At 50.0% G+C, this 23,025-nt stretch overlaps 1 protein-coding gene across 1 annotated transcript; it reads left to right on the top strand.

The window, feature by feature from the left end:
* Positions 1-502: 502 nt before the first annotated feature.
* On the top strand, positions 503-21,887 carry adgrd1 (adhesion G protein-coupled receptor D1). The gene is made up of 26 exons (XM_068738633.1): positions 503-556; positions 622-658; positions 804-920; positions 1,850-1,948; positions 2,210-2,332; positions 2,416-2,592; positions 3,685-3,945; positions 4,997-5,100; positions 5,771-5,911; positions 5,996-6,046; positions 6,191-6,317; positions 6,465-6,572; positions 7,449-7,524; positions 9,230-9,371; positions 17,035-17,108; positions 17,419-17,542; positions 18,496-18,599; positions 18,671-18,782; positions 18,880-19,033; positions 19,643-19,709; positions 20,626-20,692; positions 20,790-20,881; positions 21,083-21,209; positions 21,289-21,330; positions 21,418-21,510; positions 21,792-21,887. Exons 1-26 carry the CDS (start codon positions 503-505, stop codon positions 21,885-21,887), a joined length of 2,769 nt encoding a protein of 922 aa, XP_068594734.1.
* Positions 21,888-23,025: the final 1,138 nt, after the last annotated feature.

Genomic DNA, 23,025 nt, shown 5'->3' with positions numbered 1-23,025 from the left:
ATTAAATCCACCACGACATGAAACAGATCGATCCCAGAGATGTTCGGCTGGCTGCGCCATCCTCAGCGGGAGACTCTGGGGGAGGGGGGGGGGGGGGGGGGCATGGATCAACGTTTAAAACGTTGATCCATTTCAACCGCGCTCTGATCTAATCCAGTCTCCAATTACGCACAACTAACGCCGTTTACGCGCAGCATTTGACGCCCCGCCTCAGAAGATTCTAAAATGACGTCACGGTTTTCAATTCCCAGGTTCAGTCCAGCAAAGCTCGGCTCCCGGAGCTCCTCCAGTCTGCAGCTTCCAGACGCGGAAAGGAGTTCAGGCTCGGGGTTCTGCCTTCGCGTCATGAGAAGGAAACTTTGGGAGGAACAGCACTGATTGATTATTTATCAGTGTTTCTGACTGATCAGAAGTTTTCACATCTCGGAATGATGAGCGACTCCTCCTGGATTTATTCAAGGATTTAACCGTTTCAGAAAACCTCTTCAGCTTCCAGACAGCGATGGACTTCACGTTCCAGATCCACGTCTTTACCGCCTTTGTCTCCTGCTTTAAGGTGAGCCCCCCCCCCTGTCCACATCTGGGCGGGAGCTGTCTGTAACTTGCTGTCATCCTTTGCAGGTTTACGCTCAAGCCACTCACCTTCCCAAGCATCCAGGTCGGTGGCTTTCCTCTGCTCCGTGTTTTCGGATGAATGTGATGATTGGTTCAGAACAGACTCTGCTTGTGAATCTGCATTAGTTGAGTAGCTGCGAGGCATCCTGACTACTGGATGCTTGTTTACCTGTGAACTCTCTGTCCAGGCCTGAAGGTGTTGGCCACGGCCTCTCACTACTGGCCTCTCGATGATGTGGACGAAATCCACGAACTGTGGGACCAGCTTGGAAAGAGACCAGGTTATGTTAACGGGAGCAGCATAAGTATGTGCACAGGGCGCCGTCCTGCAGGGGCGTGCACCTCCTGCATGCTTTGCCTGAGTCCTCTCTGCATGGTCTGACTCTCACCGCCCACCTTCCAGCCACCGTGCTTTTATGTGTCCTTATATTGTGTGTCATCGAGCAAATTATCTGGTGTGTGAATTCACGCCCGCTCCTGGAGGTGCTGGGCGTTTCCAAAGAGAGTACGGCTCATTAGGAATCATCAATCTGATTATTGCCACCTTTATTATTCTTGTCTGGCTCGCGTTTCATCTTTATACCGACTTTAATTCAATAGTTTGATTTGTTTTTGTGAACTAAGATGCAAAAACAAAATGTAAGGAAGGAGATGCGGCCTTTGATCCAGCACCAACCGCTCTTTCCCTCCGCAGAGTCTGTTGAAAAGGGTTAGGGTTGTGCTCTGGGAAAATGTGATTTCATTTTTGTTGCCATTTTATAGATGAAAGTATTAATGAAAATAATTGATCGCATACCTCCGCCAAGGCTAATCCCACCCGTCTGTTTAGTTTGCCTCTACATCGCACCCCCCCCCCCCCCCTTGAAGTTTAGTGGCAATCGTAATAGTAACATTTTAATATTAGCAGTAACTACTCTGTAGTTTTTGTAGAATGAGAGAAAGTATCGTAAGTATCTCTCGGCGCCCCCGCCTTCCACCGGGATCCGTCTCGTTTTTGGGCCATCCCACAGACGCCGGTGAAAACGCGAGCTCCTTGGCGGAGGTACCGGGGAGGCTGAGGAGGGATCGGGTATGGACTCGAGCATGATGAAGGGGAAGCGCCGGCGCTGTGCTGAGCTCAGCATCACTCCGTCTCATACCTGCACATCACGTCCCTCCCACTGTCCTCCTGTCTCCTGTGTCTCCTGTGTCTCCTGTGTTTGAATCTCTGTTTCTCTCCGTTGTCTTTGTCCAGCTCTCAGAATCCACAACCACACTGTGCTCCCTCCCTCCCATAACTCTTCCTCTGTGTATACCAATGACTCTGCCTACACTAACATTTCTGCAACAGTAGGTGAGGATCAATCCCTTTGTGCTCACTGATCATTAACGCAGCGCTTTCACACGGGTTGAGCTGAACGTTCCACACTTTTCTCCTTGTTAAGTCTTTTTGTCTGATGAAGATGAGGAGTTGTTTTTTGTTCAGTAAACAAACCGGAATCGTAAAACATCTTAGCCGCATCTGGTTCCGTCTGAAGCGAGCTGTTAAACGCTGCCGTTTAGAACTGGGACGCTTTCCAGAGCTGCTCGTGAACTGGAGATGATTGGTTTGCAGATATTGTTGAAGGAATGGTCAACAAGGGCATCTTTCTGAAAGGAGACAAAGAAGATACCTTCCTCTACTTCGGAAACTACCAGAACTCCTGCATCAGCGACCCGACTCTATGCGGGCCCGAGGGTGAGTGTGCGGCGCGAAACCATTTTCAGCTGTTTTTCCAACTCTTTCAGCCCACTTGCAATGAATCTCTCCTCATTTTCCAGGGATTACCTTCTCTTTTTTTTGGAAAAATCATGAGACAGAGTCCCGTTATGCCGTGTCCTCCGGAGGGAAAGTTATCTCTAATGGCTTCTCCGTCTTTACCAATCCCTTCGGAGGTTATGTGGAGTTTTACACTCGAGGAAATAACCACAGATGGAAGGCTAACATCAAAGTTCCAGGTATTATTTTACCTTTATGATGTACTTTTAGGTACATTTCCCACTAGCACCTACGAGGATTGTATCTTTGAAACCAGACGTAGCAACAGGTGATTTTACCTGTGTAGGTGATCCGATCTTTGTTTGCATCGTCGTCGTTTGTTTGTCAGATGGATGAGACAGAGATGACAGATTTGGGTGATACGCAGTCGAGGGCTTGGACGTGTGGCCGGGGAGAGTTATGTTGGGTTGCGTTAGGCTGCTACATGCCCAACCCTTCTGTCACGTTTCATCAAAGTCTGTCAGGCAATGGTGAAAGCAGCGAAAAGAAAGTCCTGAATCCGCCTCTTCGTCCAGCTCGGGCTCTTCCTCGTCCTGCGGCCAACCCTCCCACCAAGTTTAGTGAAAATCTGTCAAAGGGATTTTGAGTAATCCTGCAGAGAAACAAACGACAATCTGAAAGGTGCATTTAAACGTGGTGAAGTTACTTGGTTTTCTTTACTGTTAACTGTTTCCTCATGCGATGCTTTTACTGATGAACATTTTCTTTTCAAAAGTCTTTTGTCATCGTTCGTTTTTCGCTCCCATTCCTCACAGGGCGTCAAGTTTGATTTTGTTAAGCGTCATCTGGTTCTCATACGGCGGGACGTGTTGAGGGGACAGGACGGGCTTTTGTCTTGGGATGAGACGCCACGTTGCTCTTTGACCACAGCGTTATCCCTGTGGATTCATGTTGTTGGGGGGGGGGGGCTGTCTTTAGCACATGTGGTTGGCGTTGGGACCACAGACGATTCTGGCTGAAGTCTCTTCAGAACGTTGATCTTCTGCGCTTTGGGATTCCCCTATTGTCAGATCTGTCAGAAAAGAAACGATGAACGTTTGTGAGACCAGATCGGTTTTGTTTGGTTGCTTTGTTATCGCGGGATGTTAGCATGCTGACTTTAGCATTGAGCTCAAACTCGTGCACCACAATGTGAAGTTTAATATATTCGACAGTAAACTGGATATATTTTGGTATTTGATTGTGTTAGCATGCTAAAGCTAAGACTTTTAGACCGATATTTGAACGTGGCACCTCATTCCCTGTTGTTCTCCGACGCTGCTGTCCTTCAGGGCCTTACTGGACCCACATTCTCTTCACATGGACGAAGGTGGACGGTCTGAAGGTCTACATCAACGGGACCTACTCTGTTGGCGACGCCACCGGTGGAAGCGTCAACCAGTACTACGGCGACCGCGACTCTGACCTCGTCATTGGAACCAGCAACGACAGGACATACAACCACTACATCACAGGCGTCTTTGACGAGTTCGTCATCTGGGAACGGGCGCTTCCGCCGGGGGAGATCTCGCTCTACTACGGTGCAGCCACAGGTGGGCGGACTTCACGTTTCCTGTCGTTCTCCGACGTGGCCTATCGAGTCTAAGGATTCCTCCCTCCTAAAAAGCCATTTCCTTCCGCGTCCTCGCAACATTCCAGCGCTCATGAATAACAGCTAGATGTCCGTCTGTACGAAACGTTTCCGTGACCTTCATCATGTGAATGTCACGGCTCGCATAGTTCTGCCTTATAAGTGTTTGAAAGAGTGCAGAAGCGTGTCGGATGGCGGGGGGGCAGATCGTTTTGATTTAATCGGACACGTTCGGACTCTTGAATTTTGCTGTTTAACATTTGCTCTTTGGAATTCCATAAATGGACAAAATTGGGTTGATATTTATGAGAGCTTAACGATTTCTTTTAAGCTCATAAATAGTCTGAGGAGCCTGATAAAATGTACATTTTTAGTGGACTGAATCACATGTTGTTTCGTTTGACCACGGCACACACGGCATCTTTTCCACAGCCTGAAAGCCGTTACTATGGCGACCCCGCCCCACTGATCCCGACATATGAAGCGCGACGTTTGCGCTGCAATAATTTCTGCTGCAAAGTCATAACTGAAAGCAGCATATTCCACAGACCATTACCAGATGCAACGAGCCCGACTGTTGTGGTTACAGAAAAATATTTTTACTCGTCCGGAGCGCTCGTATAAAACATAGCGTGGAACCATGGAACGGTTCAACCTGGCGGTTCTGAAGGGCGTCCATTTATGGACATCTTCTTGTGCGCTGTTTGTGCCATTTTTATGAAATGTCAGCAAAGACGTAACGCGTATCTGGGCCCTGCACAGAAGCCCGTGGCAGAGCGGAGCGTCGTGTGGCTGGTCGTCCCGGTTTGTGGAGATTGTAATCGCTCTCCTTTTCATGGCTTGGCTTGATCCAGCCTCGTAAACTGGAAGCTGTTCGCTGACGCCATCCGGCTACGTCCTGGTCAGGCGCCGCTAATAACAAATTAAAGAGACGCTTCTCGTTATTTCACACGGGAACTGGACGTGCCACCAGTGGGGGCCGTGACCCGTTGTCCTTGTGTTTCCCTCTTCAGGTCAGGTCCTGGTTTCTACCACGACGCCCAGAGTCTCCAAAGAAGCCTCTTCAGCCACGCCGGCAGCCGTGAGCCAACACGAACGCACCCGAGTGTCACTGCATGCGTCCGTCTTCCAGGGTTTCCTTGGCAACGCCCCAAACAAACATCCGACTGATGTTTGTTATGGATGCAGCCTCTCAGTGGCTTCCTGTTTTGTTTGTTTGTTTGTTTGTTGACTTGTTTTTGAACTACCAGATGGATTTATGCAGAAATCATTGCAAGGATTAGGCATCGACCAGAAGTTACATTTGGGTGCGGATCCATTTATAGGTTCTGACCCAGCTTTATTTAAAACTGTAAGATCTATCGTTCCAGAAACTCCGACATCCATCGTTATATTCTGGATCTGCACCAAAGTTCTGAGGGTTCCTTCTCGACCCGTTCGCCGTCCTTTCATCTAATTTCTTGGAAGAAATTGATTAATTGGCTTTCGGGTAATTTGAGAAAAATATTTTTAGAAATGCCTTTTTTTTTTTTAAATACAAAATTCCTCAATCTGCACCGAATTAAAATAATTTTTTCCTGACCTTTTCCTCGTCTTTCCATCGGCGCCGTATTTATTTATTTTGCTATTAATAAACAAACAAACCCAAAGCTGTCTCGGGTCGGACGTTTGCTCTACACAGAACCATCTTCAAGAAGGACCGTCCAGACTTGGACGTAGGACGGTTAGAAAGCGGAGCCAGCTGATGACTCCAGTTATCAGTGGCTGAACTTCCTGTGTCTCCCCAGAGAGTCACTGCAGCGAGTCCTCCTGCCGCCATCGGCCAGCCTGAGGACGCCCAGGATCCAGCGCCCATCCCGGTGCTGGGCTTCCTGAAGGTTCTGCCCAACAGGACCATTCCTCACAACACGGCCAACAACCTCACACAGGTCTGTCAGCACAGCCCGACGCACACGCACGACCCCCCCGCGAGTGACGCAACCGTCGGCTGAAGCCCGTTTTCTTCCACCCAGGCTTTTCTCAGAAGTGTGGAAGAAGTGTTGTCGTCGCCGGGCCTGCCAGAGGTAAACCAGGTCACGCTGCTGCCGTGCACACCGCTCACACACGAGCTCATGAACCGCACTGAGCCTGGGGGGGGGGGAGGGGGGGCTCCGTGCGGCTCTTCTCCGGGTTCTTCCAGAACCAATCAAACACTGACTGTCGTCCAGCAGCAGTCCACGCCGGTGGTCAGCGGTCTGATCGGGACCGTGGACCGAGTGATGGAGCACATGGTGTCCAACCTGGAGCCCAGTCCCAACTCGCTCGTCTCCTTGGGGGGGACGTCTTCGGCTGCAGGTCAGTGCGCTGTCGGGCCTCCGTGAGGTGACTCGGCGTGTCCAGATCAACGTCTCTCACCGGGTCTTCCTCCCGAAGGTCGCTTCACGCCGTTTCCCCTCCCGTTTAAACGGATGCTTACTTTTCTAACCTCTGACCCCCCCACAGATTACTCCCTGATGAAATTCCCACAGAACTACAACCTGCCACATTACCGCTTCCCCGAATGGGGCAAGAACTACATCTCCGTGCCCGGCGAGGCGTTCGCCATGCAGTGTAAGTGACCCGTCCTCGCCGCCGGAGAGACGCCACGCTTTAGTCCTGCTCTGATTGTGCCAAATGAAAACGGTCCCGCTGGGAGGCTGTTGTTATCGGCTGGTCATTTATCGGGCCGTCCCACACGGCGGCTAACACAGCGCGCCGTGTGGGACGGCGGTGGCTTTACGGAGCGCCGTAGAAATCCAGCCACGGCAGTTAGCCTTTTAGTCGATGCAGAAAGCACTGAAGGCATTTTCCTCTGCCATCGAAGAGAACGGGCTCTCATAGTGGGGGGGGGGGGGGGGGGTCATGTCCTCATTAGGTAGAGTGTTTTTCATATCGGTGCGTTTGGATGCTTTGTTCGACCCCCCCCTAAGAAGAGCTTTAGAACAAACTGTCCACCTTAAGAGCTGTGGGGAGACAACGGGGGGGATTCTGATGAAATAAGTTATTGGAACGCTTAGACCCCCCCTCCCCCCCCTGCAGCATATGCACCAACATTTGTTTGACATCAGCGAGCCTTTGTTGCCCCGGTCTGTGGGGACCAGGTGGGGGGGTTGAAAGGAGGAACGGGACCATTAAGGATTTCCTCCGATTCCAATGTTTATTTTTCAGTACTGAGGTGGGCTGGACGATGGGTCAGATTGGGGGGGGGGGGGGGGGGGGGCGTAAGTCATGCAGAGGTTTCCTAAGTTTTCCAAACATCCTCATGGCCGTCTTCCTTTCACCCCCGTGCGAGTCTCATTAGCCCGCCGGTGCTAGCGCTCAGCGGCGAGGCGCCGTTAATTAACTTCCCTTCGCTGTGAGCATTTTAGCAGCGTAGCTTCACATTCCAGCCTCTGCCCGGCGACCCTCGTCTTCATCACTCCCTGTCGTTCTCTCTTCTGTCCTCAGCTCAAACCACGGTGGTCGGCCTTTTCTACCACAACATGCACAACTACTACCAGGAGATCAGCCCGGCGAAAACCAGGTGGGATCTGATCCTTTCCACAGCTCGATCCAACGCTTGCTCTTCATCTGTTCTTGACACGAGCATTATTAGACAAATCTCAATAATATCCGCAATCCCCATCCGATCCCGATGAAATTCGGTGGTGACATCGAGGCCCCCACCCTGCATGCCTGAGTGAAATTCCATAAACATCGGTCAATAATCAACCGACATATTGAGGAACTAATTTTGGAGCTCAATTGACTGCAATGATAATGAACATTTCAAAGCGATCCAGAATCAAGAATCTCTTCTGGATCATCACCAACATTTAATCATCTGTTCCTGGTAGCATTCCCAACATTTCCTGAAAATGTCATCGCGATTCCGTCTAACGTTTTGAGTGGCGTTGCTAACAGACAGAAACATCAGCTCCTTGGTGGAGGTAATAAATAATGTCTGCACGAACCCTAACCTCGCCGACAGAAATCATCGGACCTACCTGCGCTGTGGAGGTGCAGCTAAACTGTCCCAGTGCTAACATACATGCTAGCTTGACAGCTGTCCGTGCTAACATTAGCCACGGCCATTTGGCGCCCCCGCTTCCTGAACAACATGGCTGCTGCCTGGGGCCGGGGCCTTATCAGCGCGCTCGCCTATCGCATCTCATCGCTCCACCTCCAGCGACTGAAACATCCTGCTATCAGCGCTACCCCCACCCCTCCTCTATCACGTTGACGTCCCGTCGCTGGCGTTCCACTTCTGTGTTTATGTCTCGTAACCCTGACGACTCATTTCTCTGATAGTCCGGGAGGTGAACCGTTGGACACGTGGAGACAGACCGCCCCCCCCCCCCCCCCCGCCGGTTCCCTCGCCTTCGCCCTTGATGCGACGATGCAGAGGTCACGCTAGCATGATCTCAGTGTCGCCCTTTGTTCTGACGCAGTCCTGCTGGTTGTCGGGTTGATTGCAGACAGATGATGTGGGTGTGAGTCCCAGATCACAGCCTCGAGCTCTGATTGGTCTGTTTCAGTCTGACCATCACGTTTCATTGGAGCAGAACTCAAAAACTCTTAAAATGGTTTTTTTCCGTCTTTCATTTATTTATTTTGTTTCCATGGTTACTGGGATTGTTGGATGAGGGTTTCCAGGGCACGACTCAAAAATGTGTGATAATTTTACGCTGAATTTAATGTACCCCCCCCCCCCCCACACACACACACACACACACACACACAATGTAGCTGAAATCTGCATTTGATTTATTAGTTTTGCTTCAGGCCATCATGTGATCAATGTTTCATCCCAACGCTCCATCCCAACGCTTCATCCCAACGCTTCATCCCAACGCTTCATCCCAACGCTTCATCCCCAACGCTTCATCCCCAACGCTTCATCCCAACGCTTCATCCCAACGCTTCATCCCCAACGCTTCATCCCCAACGCTTCATTCCAACGCTTCATCCCAACGCTTCATCCCAACGCTTCATCCCAACGCTTCATCCCAACGCTTCATCCCAACGCTTCATCCTGATGCTTCATCCTAACGCTTCATCCCAACGCTTCATCCCAACGCTTCATCCCAACGCTTCATCCTAATGCTTCATCCTAACGCTTCATCCCAACGCTTCATCCCCAACGCTTCATCCCAACGCTTCATCCTAATGCTTCATCCCAACGCTTCATCCCAACGCTTCATTCCAACGCTTCATCCCAACGCTTCATCCCTGCTTTCTCCTTTCAGGATTAACGAAGCAGCTGATTTCAAGGACCACAACATCCAGGTGGCCAGCTGTCTGATCTCTCTCAGGGTGGAGCCTCTGCCGGCTCTGTCCGTCAACCTCTCCGGAGCGCCGCTCATAAAGATCGTGCTCACCCACGTGCTGGTACGAATCCCTCGTTCTGTGTCTTGTCTGGCGTCTTATTGCTCACTCACTTTCTCTGTTAGTCATGCGAGGGTGGGCCGACAGGTTGGGCGTGGAACATCCACCTTATCGGAGCCCGGATGCAGACGCCGCATCCCCATGTGAACTCCATTAGCTCTGTCTTTGGCGTCCTCTTACGTCGGTCGATGAGTGTCCCGTCGCCGCCGGAGGCCTGTGCCGCCGGGCATTCGCCGGCACGAGAATCAAAGCCTGTTTTGGTTTTCATTATTCGGCCTAATTCTGTCCTGGAGGGGGGCGTGGCTTCCAGAGAGCAAACTGATGTGATGGAGCTGCAGGAACAAAAGCTTCATCGGCCGTGCCAGGTTTCCACGGGAAATACAGTCTGTAGAAGGGATGATGATGATGATGATGAAAAAGAATTACGCGTTGTTTTGTTTTTCAATCAGAAACAATGGAACCCCTTAATGCTGCTGGAATTGGTCTTTATGGTGCGTTCATCTGTGGGGGAAGAATCTACCCTCTGGTCCGGGGGTAGACACTTCCCCCTCTGGTCCGGGGGTAGATTCTATCCCCTCTGGTCCGGGGGTAGATTCTTCCCCCTCTGGTCCGGGGGTAGATTCTATCCCCTCTGGTCCGGGGGTAGACTCTTCCCCCTCTGGTCCGGGGGAAGATTCTTCCCCCTCTGGTCCTGGGGTAGATTCTTCCCCCTCTGGTCCTGGGGTAGATTCTTCCCCCTCTGGTCCGGGGGTAGATTCTATCCCCTCTGGTCCTGGGGTAGATTCTATCCCCTCTGGTCCGGGGGTAGACTCTTCCCCCTCTGGTCTGGGCGTAGATTCTTCCCCCTCTCCTGTTATAACAGGCTGTTATTACCAACTTGTACCGACTTAAACCCGAGCCGAGGCTGCGGGTCTGGATCCCAGTTCCTGAAGTCGAACAGTGACTATTTTTAGAGTTGAATGCGTTTGGCAGCTGCGGGGTATTTATCGCCTCCCTTCTCGGGGGGGCAGGGAGGGCCCCTCCCTCGGATGTTACGTGGCAGACCTTTCCCGTCATTGTTGATGTCGGGACATCAAAGATGTCGTCTCATGGCGCCGGTTCGGTGGCCGGGATTTGCAGCTGACCTCTGTGTTTGTGGATGGCGGACCAGCGCCCAGTCTTCATTAAAACCTCACTTGTGCGCCGGCTTCTTCCTGTTGTCATGGTTACAGCGAGGCCTGACCTTAAAGAGCAGCGTGCTGTCACGGCTCAGACCCAAATGTCATCCGTTTTCGCTATCTGACACCCGCCGTGGTAAAGCGTTTGAGTCCCATGGATTGATGGGATTGGAAATACTCCCGCCCACTGGAGGTCAAAGCCCTGTGGTCGTTGCCACGGTGACCTCGCAGCTTTGATTGAAGCCCTCTGTGACCGCAGGTGAGGTCATGCTTTTCCCAGCTGACTCAGGTGCCGGCGTCACGGATTGGGTTTGAAGCAGACTTTCTCACGGCGCTCGTCTGCCTCGTTGATTGGACCCCGACGCCATCAGTGATTTATCGCCACGGTCCGGGATGGGAACGGGAGGCGGGAGGCTTTAGGGTCATCAGTGCACGCATTCCCCTCATCCTCCGGAGCATCGCAGGGTCCGTACGGCACAACAAATGGAAAGATTGATTTCATGAGCAAGGTTGATTTATAGGGTCAAAAGTGAGAGGATTTAAAAAACACATTTTGGACTAGCGGGCCTGACTTTACGGACTAATAAAGCAGCTTGCTAGCTTAGCGGTGGCGTAAGAGGAGCCAAGGTGAAGCAGATTTATCACGCTCCCTCGTAAAGACAGAGGAAGAACTCTAAACTGGCCCCAGCCGGATGCAACGTTTATGGAAAAGCGTCCAGAAGCTTTTGGGGAAATGTTGATAAGGGGGCAGTTTACTCTGAGATCTTTGTGCTAAGCTAAGCTAATTGGCTAATAACCTTTATCTTTCACGGTTCGACAGCCGTTTTAACGATCTTTCCCACAAATCAGATTATGATTGTGGATCTTTCCTACGATGCTGAATTAGAGGACTGATTTGTTCAGGGCTGTAAGAGGAAGTGATTTATGAGTGTAATGATTTATCAGTGTAATGATTTATGAGTGTAATGATTTATCAGTGTAGTGATTTATCAGTGCAATGATTTATCAGTGCAATGATTTATCAGTGCAATGATTTATCAGCGTAATGATCTATCAGTCGGACCAAGGTGACTGAATATTGAGCCTTTGCTGTTCCCACCCAAAGCGCACGGATCAGGGGCGGCCTTTGGGGGACTTGCAGGCCCGGATTGATGCCGCTTCCTCTGAGAATCAATCAGATCGAACATGGAAACCATCTGGAACTCTCTGAATGCCGCTATCAGCCCTTTCTGCCGCGGCCGTGATCACGCTTTCTCGCCAGGCTTTTTATAACTCAGAGCAAACGCCCAGTTTAACATTTGTGGGCAGAGACGTCTGAAAGGCCACGCCCGTCCATCGGCTCACACACATGCAAACACGCCGCGCGAGCCAACACACTGATCAATGGCAGATGGAGGTCTGGCTATTGCTGGGCCGCTCATGCCAAAAGATTTAGAGGCTCTCCTTACGGCTCCTCCCGTTGAGCAGCCATCCAACCTCCTCCTCCTCCTCCTCCTCCTCACTGAGAAGGAAAGGTCCTGCTGCCGAGACTTAAATATGATTTATGAAACGATGCAGATAAATCATTCCAGTTTGTGTATGTGTGGAAAAACAAATGTCTGATTATGTTAAACTTTTTCTGACCAAGAATAACTTTTTTTTTTAAATCCTTTAAAGAACTTCATTTCCGGTTTTGGATTGTTCCAGCACCACAGGAACCAGGAACAATTGGAATTAATTCATGTAGGCTCCCTTCCTGCATGCACATATTCTTCTATTAGAGAAGTTCGTAAATGTTTTTGTCCTTTTTTAACGCATTTTTGGGGACTGTTGAACTAACTTCGCTACGTGGCTTAATGCACCTTAAAACTGATCCATATTTGCGTGTGATTCAGAGTGACTGTCGGCCTCCAGAGCTAAATGTCGCTCATCGTGCCCGTTGTGGTTTGTTATGTCACAAATACGCCGCTATTTGTCGTTGACGCGGACGACTCGTGTAAAGACGTTTCACCGTGCTGGTGTTTTCTGATCTGACCTGGATGCAGATGTGAACCGTCAAATGAACGAAAACTGATCTGAGCAAAAAGCAGAAAATCCTCTGGACCGACCGCTGAGCCTCGTGATGTGATGGGATCGCAGCCCAGTCCTCTGCTACCTGTGCTAACGCTTCCTCACAACCGCGGCTTTTTGAAATGATCACAGAGCGGCTTCACTTTAATATTTGATGGAATGCATCCCCCCCCCCCCCTCCCCCCATCAGAGCATCTCTGCAGCTCCTCTGAATGCACACAGGCTGTTCCCCCATGAAAGGGAAGGCGACCTCAAGCATATCACTCTGGCCTCACGTGGGAGCCTGTGGGATGTGAACACATCGGATCAAAAAGGGGGGAGGGGGGGAGGGGGGGTAAATAGATTTCTCCACACCTCCAGATCATCAAAGCCATCTCATGTCATTCCCGTTTTGCTCCTCCCGCCCGTCTGGCTGGTTTCTGCCTGCAACCACAGCTGCACGTCTTATTACATTTCCTCTGAGTCCATGATCTCACTCCGGCCCAGTTGTGTTTTTTTGCCGTATGGATTCAGACTGTCTCAGCATTAAATCTGACATGGCTGAGGGCCGTGCCTCCGCCTCGAGCCGCTTCGCTGGGCAGCTTTTTTTTGAGTAGCACCATTCCTCAGACTTGCAGCATAACGTTTTCCTTCCCTGCCGAAGCGTGGCAGCAGTGGATGCACATGTAACGGCCTCCTGTTCACATCCGTGCACGATGACTCGCAGCTCTGAGTAATCTCTTGTTGTGGTGAAAAGTGTGACCGATGACTTTCATTGCTTATATGCTAAAAATTGATGGCTATACCAAAGGCAGAAGATGTCGTCCAAATTACACCCTGGCTCCCAAATATTTGGAACGTTTGGTTTGAGGGAAAAGGAGATGGCTCACTTCTTCACTCGCGCTGCTTTTTAAATATAGCATAACTGAAGCCTGCATTTAGACCTCTTTGCTCTTGCGGCTGCACATTATTGTAGCAGTGCTTGGTGGAATGTGTGGGCGAGTGCAGGACTTATAATTCAGATTGAGTTGAGGTCATGTGAGAGATCGTTCTGTCTGTAGCATTCAACTAGCTCTGCAGCTAATCTCTAGCCTTGGACTAGCGGTGCTATGTGTCGGTTTATCTTGTCTGTTCTGAGCCTCTTAAACAAACTGTTGGACAAAAATCAGACAAGAAATTCACAAATGAGAGGATTTGGTCTGTAACATACAGAATTTATATCCTTCCCCAGAGTTGAATCCATCCCTTCGCTTTTGAGGCGACAGGTGAAAGCATAGCCTCCGTCCTGTAGGTGGAGCTAATCGATAAAACACAGTCATAAATAAAACAAGTTACCAGAAAGCAAGTCAGAGGAAAACCAAATGTGTTCCTTTGAAATCAGTGATGAGCTCAGCTGCACAGATCAATAGTATTCATAAAGACTTTGTCTTTACGGTAAGGAGGGGAACCAGAACTTTAAGCACATGACGGTTTGGATTCCAACACTGGAATAATATCCCTGGATCTGATCTTCCTTTTGTCCCACCCTGGTTGAAGGTTTAAATACGTCCCAAAGTTCCGATCAGCTGTCATCATGCTGTCTTCATGCTAAGGATCAATGGCGAAGACGATCCACGTGTGTCACGAAGGTCCAGAGCTCCAAACACAGAACAGCCTTCATGCAGGCTCTCTTTATTATTCCGCTGTGTTTGTAGCAAAATGATGGGAGGAGTGGATCCTCCTCCATCTTGTCTTTATTAGTGCCTTGTTTATTTAAATTGGCCCGACGTTGCCGATGTGTCGGGATTTGCAGAGACGTTAGCTGTCAGCTAGCTCGACCGCAACGAGGCTGCAGCTTCCAGCTCTGCCAATCAGGAGAGCCCTGAGAGACACCAGAGAGGAAGGAGAAGCTTGTATTTATCCACCCTGCTGGCCTCCGCTGTTGGCCCGCCCCCGTCATCTTACCCGACTCCGACTCCGACTCCGACTCCTCGTAGTATGTATTAATGATTATATCCGGTACTTTTACGCAGAATGTTATTGGGTCCAGCACGGATCAGGATGGCGTGACCTCTGACCTCAGAGTGTTAACACTGGTGTGCTGTTTCTTAATAGACGTAAAGGACTTCTTAGATGACAGCCCATTGCTCTCCATCGCCCTCCTGCTTCCCTGTTTCCGTGTTTCCTCTTCCTCCCTCTGCCTCGGCTGTCCTGGGGAGGCTCGGTCCGATCTCCGTGACGGCCGGACTTCTGTTTTTAATAACGGTTTGGCGGGCAGGCTCTGCTCTTGGCTTCTGGCTGATGCCTCGTGGCGCTGACGGAACAACGGCGCTTGGATTTTAACACTCGGCAGTGACTTTCAGGTTTCTGCACCTCTCCTCTGATTTCATATGGAAACTCCCGCTGACTTTACCACAAACAGACAGTTGCTAAGGAGGAGACGGGGCCAGACATCCTCTAGTCCACGATGAGGTTATGTAATCACTTTTTGTTGTTGTTGTTGTTTTTCCATGAGATATCAGAAAAGTTGTCGACAGATTTTGATGCTTTTCGTGTCGGGGGACGGACGAGCTGATTAGATAGCGAGGTGGTTCCAGGTACGGACATCCTTCTGGCTACAGTTTTCACTTTCATGTGCGATGGGACCTTTTTCTGCATTTTGGCAATATTCTGAAAATAATAATAGGCCCCCAAAAAATAGAAATACCCAGCCAACACTGTGCAGAATTGGATCCAGATGTGTTAGATTACATCTGTATGTGGAAGGGTCAGCATGTAATGGGTCACAGTAAGAGAAAGAGTCATGAAACTGACACCAGTGTGTAGCTGAAAGAAGACGAGAGAATGATCCTCCATAATGGAAAATTATATTTTAGTTAGAGCTCATAAACTACGGACGAGTCCAGGAAGGAGGCCAGGGGTGGGCAAACTTTTTGACTCGGGGGCCACAATGGCTTCTAAATTTCATGTGAACTCATATAAATGACATGTAAAAGTCATTACATGAAAGGATTTAGCCTTTTACAGGTAACATTACAGGGGAAAAAGTGGAATTTTGTTGTGTGTTTGCAGTGTAAAAAGTGTAAAACATATAATGACAATAAAAAGGTAAAAGGAATGAGGTTTAATTATAATAACATTTTATGATATAATTTGGACAAGTTCCGCGGGCCGGATTAAAAAGCCCAAGGGGCCGCATATGGCCCCCGGGCCGTAGTTTGCCCATGCCTGCACTAGGCTCACAGCACGAAAGCTCGATAGACCCTCTTCCATCTGCTTTCATTTACACCCAACATGAAATGTGAGTTACTGAAGCCCCTTGGAGAGCCGTAAACATTCAGGGATGCCAGCAGCGGGCGATGACGGGCGATGACGGGCGATGACGGGCTCCGGTCTAAGGGGCCGAACGAATATCTGACCGCTGCTTTCAGGCTCGCGATGCGTGATGACTTAAAAGCTGTGCGAAACAGACAGAATGAGAGCAGCGATTTAGTTCCACAATGAAGCCGACGCACGGTGCTCTGCTTTGTAACATGAATCACGGAGCCTGCGGGCCAGGAAACAGACAGCCTGACTGGCAGCTTCACTCTCACTTTTTCCAGGAGGAGGCCGAGCAGACGGTCTGATCGTTCGCCGGTTCTGTCTGAGGAGAGGTGTGTAGTCTCCGAGCGTTCGCCCCGGCAACCAACCCAAGTGTTGTTGTCTTCACGCGACTGATCAAGGAAGGTGGTGGCCTGACCTGGAAGCAGGGCCAACCCCCGATCACTGCATTCTCGCGCTGCAGCCATTAGCTCACCGTCTCCGTGGACTCCGAATCTCATATGAAGGAATGACACGGAAAAAGTGAGCGAGAATCCAAGATTCCCGAGGACAGTTTGGGACTTTCGCTCTGTGTTGATCTCTCCTGCCCTTTAGTGTCGTCTCACGCCTTTTCAGTGTGTGTGTGTGTGTTATTGAATGAAACCCAATCAACGCCCTCGTCATCGCTCGCATCTCTCAACCAGACCGACCCGGCAGGCGAGAGCTCCAGGGTGGGAGGCATGCTGGCCCAGAGTGGACTCCAGGGTCCTCCTAATGGCTGGGCGATGAAATCAGGTCCGGCAGGGAGCGGAAAATAAGAGCCCCCCCCCCCACAACATCCAACCGTCGATGGGTGGAGCCGACCGATTGGTCGACGCTTGATGTTTATAGGCGTAGCATATTAGTATCATGTAAACAAAGTCGTTATTTGGAGCGGGTGAAAATTTGGGTCCAAATCAGTTCAGTGTGTTCTGGAAATGTTCCGGTGTTGTTATTCTGAATCCTCCTTTATCTATGCAAAATCGAATTGGTCCTTACTTGACCTCTGCCCCGCCCCTAAAATATCTAGAAATAGACAAAAACAAATTCAGGAACGCTTCTTATTTTTTTATCTAAAACTCTCCAGCTTCAGGAACCGGGTCAGTCCAGAGAGGAGTCTGTCTGGCGCCGGTCTTGTGATCAGGTTGTGTTTTCTCTTCCAGACCAAAGAGCAACAAGCTCAGGTGACGAATCAGAGCAACAAGGTCTTCCTCTACTGCGCCTTCTTGGACTACAGGTGGGTGTGGCCCCGTGACTCAGATGCAGCTTCACTCACACGTGACTCCAAAGAGATTCGACTTGGACTCTTTACTTGTTCTTTCCCCGCATCTATGATCTTTTCAATCCAAACAAGTGAGCGATGATTGGGAAAGATGGGTGTGTGTGTTTCGCTCCCCCGCACCCAGACTCTGCTGCCTCAGCAGTCATCTCCTCTTTGCCCCGCGGATCGCCTCCCAACGCCGGGACGCGTCGGCCGATCCCCGCCAGGTGTTCGTGTGTTCACGTCGGGACGTTCGTTCTCACGCTTCTCTCGTCCGTCTTTCCAGTGCAAACGAGGGAATATGGTCCAACGAAGGTTGCGTCCGCTCCGACGGAAACGAGTCCTACTCCGTGTGTTTGTGCAACCACCTGACCAACTTCGCCATCCTCATGCAGGTGGTGCCCTTAAAGGTACGCCGCGCTGCTTCCCTTTAAAGCTGCTCTATCTGTTGTTTTAGAATACAAATTGTTGTTGTTGTTTTTAATCTTGATTATTTTTGATCCTCTGCGATTTACCTTTTTTAATTCACTAATTATAAATCACCTTATAATGAAATCATCTCCATGAATGTAACGTGAAACACCGTCATACAAGGATTCCTTAGATCCTAATTCACTGATTTAAATCTAAAGTTTTTATTCATGTTGAGTGTAAAAGGCCTCGTTGCTCTACTAAAGTGCCCCCCCCCCCCCCTCTGTGTCGCAAAATGAGTGGATTTGTTGGAACATAATTGGGGCGGAAGCGGCGGCCGACCACACCGACCAGAAGCCCCCTCTGCAGGCGGGACAGTCCCGCCCCCAACTCTGGAGGCTGACAGGAAGCAGACCTGCAGCCACGCTGTCGGTTTCTCTGGTGGTTTCTTCCAGAAGTACTCTGGACAACCGCCGTTAAGCGGGGGTTTTCTGGGTCGCTGCGGAGGTCAGCGGTCCACAGCGTGCACGTTACCCAAAAACCTGTCCTCTTCCAACGGGACGATCACGTCCTGCACAATATTCCACAAACCTGCCACCACAGAAAATGTGCTGCTGGAGTTTGGGCAGCGGGCGCCATCGCTTCCTGAAATAGAGGACAGGAGGCGTGGCCTGTGTTTCAGGTCTGCTTGATGCTATTCTTTGCCTCGGCCAGTCTCTCATTAGAGGCCGGTCTCGTCCCTCAGCGGCGAGGGGACGCTTCGCGCATGGACTCCAGATATGTTCCTTGAAAATCAAAGCGGTTCTGGTGAATCTGGATCCAGAACCGGCCGGTCGTTGCTTGAGAGGATTCCTGACGTTCAGTCCCGCAGGCCGAGCCGGCGCCCACCGTCTGCTTCAGTGTCTGCAGACGACATAGGGCTTTGATGTTGATGGGACGTCTCTGTGCACAGCTCACCACCGGCCACCGGGTGGCACTGTCAACCATCGGCTACGTGGGCTGCTCCATCTCCATCTTCTGTCTCGCCATCACGCTGGTGACGTTTGCTGTCCTGTCGTGAGTATCGTCCGCGTCTCGTCGTGGAACCTGAGTGGACGGTTTATTTCAGCCGCCTGTCCGGTCTGCAGCTCGGTGAGCACCATCCGGAACCAACGCTACCACATCCACGCCAACCTGTCCTTCGCCATCCTGGTGGCAGAGATCTTGCTGCTCATCAGCGCTCGCTTCGACCCGGGAACGGTGGGTTCGGGTTCTCTCGTTGCTGACTGTAGGCTGCTTGGGAATAAAGTCCTGGTGCTGGACCGGTGTCTCCTTGGTGCTCTGCTCTCGCCCACAGCTGCCCTGTAAGGTGATGGCCGTCCTGCTCCACTTCTTCTTTCTGAGTGCCTTCGCCTGGATGCTGGTGGAGGGCCTCCACCTCTACAGCATGGTGGTGAAGGTGTTCGGCTCCGAGGGCAGCAAGCACCTGTACTACTACGGCGTCGGCTGGGGTAGGTCCACCTCGGACTCGGGTGGGATCAGTGGACTCGGGTGGGATCAGTGCACCCAGGCGCTCCGGAACGCCACAGCCACACCTGTCCCTAGTGTCACCCCGGACCCCGCCTCCTCTTTGGCCCCTCCCTGCTAGACACAGCTGATATTTCTGGCTCCTCACCTGAGAAATATTGAAAATAACTTCAACCCTGTTGAATGAATGTGCTGTGCGTTCCATTACCTCAGCGATCCGGCGTTTGATGGACAGGTAAACGAATCCAGGCCGTCCCTGTGTTGTCTTTGGCTGCAGGGAACTCCGCCTCTCCTTCACATGCTGAAGCCATTCAAGGAAAAACGATCTCGCTTTTACTACTTCCTCTCTTCTGCCCAGTCGCTTTTCATTCTGTTTGGCCAACTGCAAATAACGTGCTGGAGAAAGAAGTGTAGTGATTATTAGCCACGAAGGCTTCGGGCGTCTGTCGGGTCAAAGGTCATTCATCCAGGTTAGCATGACTAAAACGCTCAATGATGACGTCACACCTGTGGAGGTGAATACAGTCTGCCTGTGCTTGCTACAGTAAATGGATCCAGTCATGTGACCTTTGTGGTCTTTGTTTATTTCCCAGGCTGTCCGTTATTGATCTGTGTGGTTTCTGTGACATCAGCGCTGGACAGCTACGGAGACGTCGACAAGTAAGCGTGACCAGAACACCGGCGGCCGCAATAAATATAGGAAAACTTTATTCTGATTTCTGTCATAATGAATGAAACGTCTCCCAAATAATACCCGAAAAGCACTCAGAGAGCACAGACCTCCCCCAAGCAGCTCATTCCCCACCTAACTGGACCTACATGGTGATCTGGATCAGCACCAGAAGATTCTAGATGGTTCTTGTATCTTTATACACCAAACATGAAAAGTCAAAGTGAATCAGAGCTGATGTTTATTTTTAAATGATTCTTAATCCATAAATAGGTTTAATGTTCCTGACCTCATTCTGGATCAGAACCAGAAGACGTGTTTCATGATGGTTCAGATCGGACCCCTTTATGACTGGGAGTTCTGGTGACTGAATTGAATGCAGATTTTACAAGATAGGATTTTTTTATAAGTAAATGGGAGAATCCAGATGTTTATTCATCCGGATCCATCCAGCGTTTTTTCTGTCATCCTGCTAAACGCCGTCAGAAACAGAAGCTCCTTGTCGGCGGTAACTATTAACGGCAGATAAAATATATAAACTATTTAATTTCTATTCCTCTGGTTCCGCCTCCGTCACTCTGGAGATGCTTCCATTGGGTGGCTGTGATCACATGACCCGTGTGTGAGGTCGTATGTCGTGGCGCCGCCTCCTTGTCAGGATCTGGACGCATTCGTGTTTATTCCATCATGACTGGAATAAACCAACTAAAACAACAAAACGGGAATTAGACGTGATCCACTTTATTGCACCAGAACTCGGTGCGGATGTTTGACGGTGACATCACCCCTGGAAGAATCTGCGACCGTGAGGTCACCGGCCGCTACGTCTGTTGACTTTGCAGCTTCATAACGCTTCATAGCGCTTCATAACGCTTCACAGCGTGATTTTACTTTTCGCTTTCTCAGCTGCTGGCTGTCGCTGAAGAACGGCGCCATCTGGGCTTTTGTGGCGCCGGCTCTGTTCGTCATCCTGGTGAGTCCTTCAGAATGATCGTTTATTGGGTTTTTATTGATCCCTGTTTGAGGAAGCTAATGTGTTAAACGCATTGACACCCTTCCCTGATTTACAGGTGAACATCGGCATTCTGATATCCGTGACCAGGATCATATCTCGGATAAGCGGGGAGAGTTACAAGGTTCACGGCGACGCCAATGCCGTCAAGTGAGTTCCAGAGCGACCATCTGCTCACCCTGGCGCTGATCCTCATCCACAAAACGCTTCCGGAGCCTCGTAGCAAAACGTGGAAGTCTCCCCAGCAACTGAAGAGGATGGAGACTCCTCTGAAAAACTATCTGAGTACTGTTCCTTTAAATGATCAGGTGCTAATAACCCAATCTCTGTTGTCCACCTCTTGCTTCCCAGGCTGACGGCTAAGGCGGTGGCCGTCCTCCTGCCAATCCTCGGCATCTCCTGGATCTTCGGCGTTCTTGCCGTCAACACGCACTCTTTGCCGTTCCTTTATGTCTTCGCCATATTCAACTCTTTGCAAGTACGTCCTCTTCTTTCCCAAAATGTCTGCAGCCCTTTGAGAAAAGTCCCACCGAAGTTTGCAACTTTCTTTTCTTTAGGGGTTCTTTGTCTTCCTGTTTCACTGTCTTCTCAACTCCGAGGTACGCTTCTGACCCACGTCTGAATCGTCCACGTCCCCTGGGAGGACTTGTCCCCCCGTCATCGCCTGCCATTGCTTCTTTTTGCAGGTCAGAGCTGCGTTCAAGCACAAAACCAAGGTTTGGTCTCTGACCAGCAGCTCCATCCGGAACGTCAACGTGAAGCCGTTCAACTCCGACATTGTGAGTGTTGTTAGGAGGCCGATAACCGATACGTGGAGCCGATATTCATCTTTTCCAACACTTAACTTTGCTTAAATGCGTTTAAGCATATATTTAATATATGTTTAATATTATCAGCAATATTGTTTTAAGTGATTTATAGACGGGTCTGGGGGGGCTACAAATGAGCAGAGCTGCCGCTTTTGTTTCTGGAACGTTGTCGCTCTTCCACTGAACTCGTGCTAGCGCTAGCTGCTCGGCGCTCACCTGCCGGAGTCTAAGGTCTCCTTCTCAACCTGCAGATGAACGGAAACAAGGAGGGCGTGACGCCCACCAAGATGAACACATGGGACAAGAGCTCCAACTCGGCCAACCGCATCGACCTGTCGGCCGTGTAGCGGGAGGGCCTCTGATTGGCCCGCACTGGGTTACGTGATGAATTGGACGCTCCAGCGTAAATGACTCCAGGTGTTCTGGCTTCACCTGTACCGACAAACAGATCCCGGCGACCGTGCCGTTTTATTGTCTTGCGGACGTCCCCATAAGTTTATTTCAGAGCCTGTTTCTTCGTCAATCAGAAACTGCCAGCAACTAGTTAGCTTAGCACAGAAGCAGGAAGCAGCTAGCCTCACTGTCTAAAGGCCTTCAGAGCTCACTAACGAACACTCTTCATTTCATTGATCTGTATGATCAATGTGGTTTTAGGTAGCTCTCTGCAGAATCTGGTCTGCGCTAAGCTAAGCTGGCTGCGGTAGCCTAGCTCTGCTGTCCGTCCACACAATCCACCGTCGATGCAGTTAAAACTCACATTTTGGTCCTCAGTGTGAAAAGCACATCAGTAAGACATGAATACGTTTTCATTTAAAAGCCATTCCCCAGAATGTCAGAGTATTTCCTCTAAATCACAAACGTCTCCTTTAATTTTCTGGCAGAAAGCGTAACAGAGCAAAATGTTTCTGCGTTTTAGCTGTTCCGACTCGACCAGAAAAAGCTGTTTGCTCCTTAAACGTAGATGTTTGCATGCGATGAAGCAGCGTGGCGGTAAAATGAACCCTTTATTGTACCTGCATCTTGTACAGCCTTTACGAACAGCGGCGTAATTCTGATGTCGTGTATTTATTTATTGTGTGACGCTTGTCCCAGCTCAAATGTTCTCATTTTAACTCTAGGTTATCCTCGTTTTATTTTGTTAGAAATAGCGAATAGTGGTTATGTTACGACACAACTTTGTGAACCTTTGCTATTCTGTGGCTCATGTCTTTTGTATTTTCATACACTTTGTACGCTAATATCAGAAATGCGACAGAGCGCAGGCCGTTGCTCTCTTCCTAAACATACTGTGAGAATGGAGATGAGGCTGAGGATCATCCACCGACACTGTATCGACATTAAGTTTCCTGAGGCAGGATTTGCTGTAAGTCGTTTAAATATTTCAGCGTTTCTGTGCTTAAATCATAAATGATTGTCGTCTGGTACTGCAGTTTGTGCTTTCAGTTATCTTTATTATAAAAGGTTCATCAAAAAGAATGTCTGTCG

The sequence above is a fragment of the Brachionichthys hirsutus genome, chromosome 4 (genome assembly GCF_040956055.1).
Source record: "Brachionichthys hirsutus isolate HB-005 chromosome 4, CSIRO-AGI_Bhir_v1, whole genome shotgun sequence".
Classification (NCBI taxonomy): Eukaryota; Metazoa; Chordata; class Actinopteri; order Lophiiformes; family Brachionichthyidae; genus Brachionichthys; species Brachionichthys hirsutus.
The sequence above is the reverse complement of the archived record's forward strand: the minus strand, read 5'-3'. Positions and strand labels throughout refer to the sequence as shown.